The sequence below is a fragment of the Anneissia japonica genome, unplaced genomic scaffold (assembly GCF_011630105.1).
Source record: "Anneissia japonica isolate Jap-2015-1 unplaced genomic scaffold, ASM1163010v1 scaffold35387_len16048_cov104, whole genome shotgun sequence".
In the NCBI taxonomy this organism is placed as follows: domain Eukaryota; kingdom Metazoa; phylum Echinodermata; class Crinoidea; order Comatulida; family Comatulidae; genus Anneissia; species Anneissia japonica.
The window spans coordinates 10,194-16,050 of record NW_022716051.1 but is presented as its reverse complement, the minus strand read 5'-3'; the positions used below and the strand labels follow the sequence as shown (position 1 = coordinate 16,050).

Genomic DNA, 5,857 nt, shown 5'->3' with positions numbered 1-5,857 from the left:
TTAAATAAAATTAATTAATTCAAAATAATAATGCAGAAAAAAGGCTACATGTACACTCTGCAGGTGGAAAATGGCGCCGCGAGCAGCTCTACCAAGAGATGGATATGTGCGCCTAATAAGATGGCATTATTATTATTACTGCATCGTACCACCATGTTTTTATACCTCCATGGTACGAACTTCGCACTCTGAACAGATCATTAATAAAAAAAAGTGTTGTTGCGTTCTGCATAGAATCGCGTCGGCCGATGACCGTTGTGCGCAGGAGTGCCCGGATTTAATCGACCATCATCATTATTATTATTATTATTATTTGATTTGCTCAGTCCACCAGGAGACCATCCCATCCACTTTTTTAAAAAGCACCATTATGTAGTACATACAATATATCAAAATTGGAGTAACATGATAATAATAATTAGTAAATATGTAGGACAGTATACACTACTTGTTTAGATGGGAAATACTAACGTTCTGAAAAGAACAATTTTACAATTTGTTTTTTCTGTACAGGATAATGTCATTTTAAAACATATATATAAAATCACTTTTAAATAAAATAATCATTATTCTGATGAGACAAGTCTCAATGTGTATTTATTGTTTGTAAACGGAAGTTTAATTTCAGTAAATTATGTTCTAATACTTTATTTTGCCATCGTAACATTAGGCAAGAGTGGCTGGGGATAACCTAAAACTAAAGTGAATTACTTTTAAGGAGAGTACCTTCAAAACAAGGTAACATGGATATAATATATATAGTACAGTACTATCAATCATCTCGTATAAGAATATTTTCAAATTGCATCAAAGTTATGAGCATCAAAAAGTCTAGTCTTTAGTAATTAAGCATATAAAAATATTAAATTTAAATTATAAATTGTAATGCCTTTATAATCGATAAGTAAGTTATGCCAAATGTACGCAATATGAGTAAAGCATAAATATGTTTGGCAATTGGTCCTGACAAATACAATATAAAATCAATAATCTGAAGAATGAAGTTCAATTTCAGATTAAATTTCTTATGCATACATGTCAAATACAACTAGAACTTATTTCATCCGTCACATGAAAAATGAAGGAATCAAGAAGATAATTTAATGAGTTTTTCAAAACCTTTCTAATAAATCTTGATATTTTAGCCTTAAGTATTAGATATTATAGACATGTGGTCCTTCTAAGGGAGGTCCCTATACTGTGAATGAAACACTCAAAATAGTTAATTTACTGATAACTTTGAGCGGTTGGTCAGTATAGAATACATATACACAGACAACATAATGTGGTAATTAGGGCCTACAAGCAATTTTCGTTGGCACTCATGTGCGCGCACCCACCCACACACACACACACACACTACTGTTTTACTTGGTATGTCATTGGCGATGAACGTGATCGGGGATTTTCTCATACACAATGTAACAGCCAACCTCCACCGTAATCAAACGTCCCCTGCCCTGAACTTGATACATATAAACTGAATTTATAATAGCCTTTCTGGGGTAACTTGAACGTTATAACAATTTTCTTCAATTTCTCATCATTTGTGAAATATTCAATATCAAAGCAATCCTTTAAATTATCCTCTTGATCCTGGAAATGTAACTTTCCAAGTATTTTCCCTTGATCTGTAGCAATAGTTAATTTTGACTCAGTTGACAAATTAGTGGTAAGAATGGCCGACTCTGGCTCTACTACCAAGAATCCATAGTCATAGAAGTTTTGTACAGGACCCCAGGGTCTTTTATCATTCGATGGAAGTTCCAGTTTTTTCGATTTCCGAACATCTATCATCCAACTACCTAGATGACCGCCACTTACACAAAATAGATCAAAACTGTAAAATCCCGACTCTGGTGGATGAAATCGAATTTTGTATAAAACCGTTTCGTCATTTTGTTTAACAGAATCTGCTAAAACGTATTCGTACATATCATTACCTGAATCATTTTTCAGATTGAAAATAATTCCTGTACGCCTTTTCATCTTCGATGCGATAATCAACGTGGACTCTTTTTCACTTGAGTAAATTGTAGAAGATGTTGGTGATAGAACTTGTAAATCATTTGCCTTCATTTTGGCAACGTTAGGTCCCCATGGTACATTTGTACTGCCAATGAATAAGTCTCCCTCAAACGGATTAACAACGTTAATTAACCAACATCCTATCAAATCATTAGATTTCGCTCCACCTTTTCCCGCAAATATATTAAATTCGTGAAATCCAGAGACGGGTACACGAAATCGAAATCGCAAAATCACATCCTTTTCACGCCAGTTGGTTTCGGCACAAACCCACCTACTTGTTATTGCTTTATCTTCCTTGGTATTAAATTTGTAAGAAATATTGATCTGTTCATTGGAACTTAGGCCTAGTTCGAAAGTGGCCTCTTCTTTATTGCACGTTATTTCAGCGCCTTTTTGGGGCTGTAACGATATGTTGAAATTTGACAAGTTGTCAGTTGGTCCCCATTGGACTTTAGAGGGGTATGGTAGTATGGGTGTTCCTCGCTTATTCTTGTTCAGTATCAGATATGTTGCACCTGGCTTAAATTTATTTTTATCAACAAGATCATCGTTAAATCTGGCAAAAAGTATCAACGAATATTCCCCCTTCTTCGGACATCTAATATTAAAGACGACTTTTTCTGGATAGGTATCTCCAAATATGTACTCACCAAGTTCAGTTCCATTTGCGTCCCTAAATTTGAATCGTATTGGCTCTCCTCCTGGTCTGTGAACTGTAAACCTAGCATACCCATCTCCTGTTTCAATGATAGGGAAGTTGACAGAGGATCTAAACCCAGCATCTGTGAAAGCAGGAAGTGATCCTAAGAGACTAGTGAATTCAGGAAATGGCTGCGAACCTGTGATGCATGTCGTGTGTACTTTAAAGCTCAACAACGTATTTTCGATCATTTTCTTTGAACGCTCTGACAAATTTACGGGCTCACCGAAAATTACAACTCTGTACGATCCAGCTCGTGGAAGACGAACCAACAACGTTGAATGATTCTTATTTGTAATACATGCTACAGACTCTTTTGCATGTTCGTCTGTTGCGTCATCTATCAAGGCATATCTTAAGTTCATGTTAAAAGTACTGCGAAATTGAAGTCGTACTCTATTTGAATCCGTCTTAATGCACCCATCGGTGAGAGGTGGTGTAACACTTGACATCTGTAAGACAACACAAGTATCCATTAGAAGGTTTAAACAGTGTGGATTCTTAATTTTTCTCATATTGGGATACAAAGAACTCATTACATTATTTGTACCTGATCATTAATTCCAGTCTATGTTGTAGTCATAATTGTTGTGCTTATTTCTTTCTATAGGCCTATTTATTTCTTCACAAATGTGAAGGTTAATCAAGCCTAAAAATTAAAACAATTAAAAAATTAAGGTTAAAAATTCCTAGTAATAAAACTCAATACATGTAAATTTATAAACTGTACATAAAATATTATAATAATTATGTTGTTAAAATCTACAGGTTAGACCCCCTTGGAACCCTGCCAGAACACAAAGTGTCTACGTAACGCACAGAGAATTAAAATGGTATCCAAGCCCGTAGTCAATGGGTTCGAAAGAACCCCCCTTTTCCAGAAATTCCCTTTTAAATTGTTAAAATGTACCATTTCAATGGAGGTTGTTGAAATTAACTCCAAATATTTGAAATTTTGCATTTTTATTGCCATTTCCGAACATCTTAGGTGTTATAGCTTTAACATTTACTCCAGCTGAGGTGGGTAAGGACTCAAAATGCCCTTTTTTGGAAAATTTTAAACCCCCCAAAAATCCTGCCTACGGGTGAATGGAAAGAAAGAATTCTTCACATCATTTTTTCTGCACATCTCATTCAATTTTGTCCTCACAGCAATTTGGTTTTCGACCGAGATTTTCATGCAATAGACTCTTAAGATATTTGACGAATGGGTCAGGACACTGGATGTTAACTGACATCCTGACATACATACCATCTTTCTCGGTTGGTCACAGGCTTTCGATAAAGTCCCTCATCATTTAATTCTGAATAAAATCAAACAAATGGGTATCGATGGCGCCATCAGTGGTGGGATTTTTTAAATAATCGGTTACAGAGTGTTGTCTACTGTGGAAGTATTCCTGAGCCAATCCAAGTTGTCTCAGGAGTACCACAGGGATCCATACTCGGTCCCCTTCTTTTCATCCTTTTTCCAAATGATTTGCAATGTGTTTTATCACCTCAGACATTCTTCTATGTGTACGCTGTCATTTTAGGCCTGTTAAATCAGCAGAAGAAGCTTTTCTACTCCAGAATGATCTTGATAGTATTGTTTCTTGGCGTATGAAAAATGGCATGCAACTAAACCCTAACAACTTAGTTATTTTACCTATTTCCCGCCGATCGATCCCGTTTCATTTCACCTACAATATCCTTTGTTCTGAATTAACTTTCGTTAACGATCACAAATATCTTGTGTTATAATTCAGTCCGACCTTAAATTGCATTCACATACAGTATTCATTTCATCTGTTCCAAAGCTTCTAAAACCGTTGGCTTCATTAAACGCACTGCTGCAGGTCGCTCTAACGTTTCCTTCTTTTTATATTCTATTTTATGTCGCCCAATTCTTGAATATGCCTGTCCAATTTGGAATCCATATATAAAACTCAACATTGATAGAATTGAGAGGATCCAAACAAAATTCACCCGATACTTAGCCAATCAACATTATTCTGACCATGATATTAATTATTTAAATTATTCACAACGATTAGATAAATTTCGACTATGTTCTCTTAAAAAAAGGAGAAAGCTACTTAGTCTATGTCTTCTTTTCTCTTTATTTCACAAACTTAGAGGCAGTGACTTCCTTTTTAAGATTAATGTAAGGAGGGAGTTCCCAACACTTTCCATTCCTTTTGCACGGTGTAACGCCCTTAAATTTTCATTTCCATCCCCATTGAAATTCGTCAGTGCGATTCACTTTTTTCTTTTAAGAACACGCTTTTGCTTCACCTTGATTTGTAAATATTTATGAAGCATTTCCATTTTATTTTTAATCAAGACCTTTTTTTTTTTATTGAGTCACTCATGTTTGGGCAGACAAAACCTTCGGGTATAGGAACTTGTTTCTTCTTTGTTCTGACCCCCTCTTATTTCGTTTGTATATTATATGTAAATTGGGAGCGAAATAAAGATATTATTATTATTTACAGGCTTGCTATTGGCAGGTTTCGAACTCTGTCCCTCACGCACTAAATCCAGTCCCTAATTACAATTGCATTAACTTGCTTGATTAAAATGGCATGAATGACGCTTTAATTGCATCAAGCCTGGCCTACATATCACTGAAAAGAAAAGCATTCTATATGCAGCAATGTACCTTAAATAAACAGCCTGAAGGAAACACACGTGCCTCGTTTGTCCATTGGACTACGTCAGTTATCGGCTGTTCAAGCATTGAAAAGGTACTGTCGTCTGGTTTGTGAGAGTAACGCAGCGTGTCTGGTGGAACTAAGAAGTAACCCTCATCCCATTGGAATGTGTAATTGTAGATTCCATTCACTTTGTCTGTTATACCATAAAAAAATTTAATGAAAGAATGTCAAAAATTGTATGCTTTCATGCCCACCTGTGACAAAAATTTTTTTAGTAGTAGACTCGGCGGCGGCAGCAGCAGCGGTTGTAGTAAATTGGTAGCAATAGCTTGGGTGGCGCTAGTGAGGGCCAAGAAATTGAATTTTCAAAATTTAATCCCCTAACTTGTAAACATTTTCGGGGACCTCGACCCCTGGACCACTTTCAAGATATTTTGAGCGACGCCTGACCACGCCCACTTTGTTCTCGTCGGTGACATCATCGCCC

The 5,857-nt window shown here is 36.0% G+C and overlaps 1 protein-coding gene across 1 annotated transcript in view; it reads right to left on the bottom strand.

The window, feature by feature from the left end:
- Positions 1-49: 49 nt before the first annotated feature.
- The window catches only part of LOC117109530, an 8,711-nt gene continuing 2,903 nt past the window's right edge, over positions 50-5,857 (bottom strand). Inside the window, exons 4-5 of the mRNA XM_033251903.1 lie at positions 5,376-5,563; positions 50-3,183 (exon numbers count right to left, since the gene is read on the bottom strand). Of these exons, the coding sequence (XP_033107794.1) occupies positions 1,411-3,183; positions 5,376-5,563 (1,961 nt within the window). The 3' untranslated portion in view covers positions 50-1,410. The remainder of the gene's footprint in view (positions 3,184-5,375; positions 5,564-5,857) is intronic.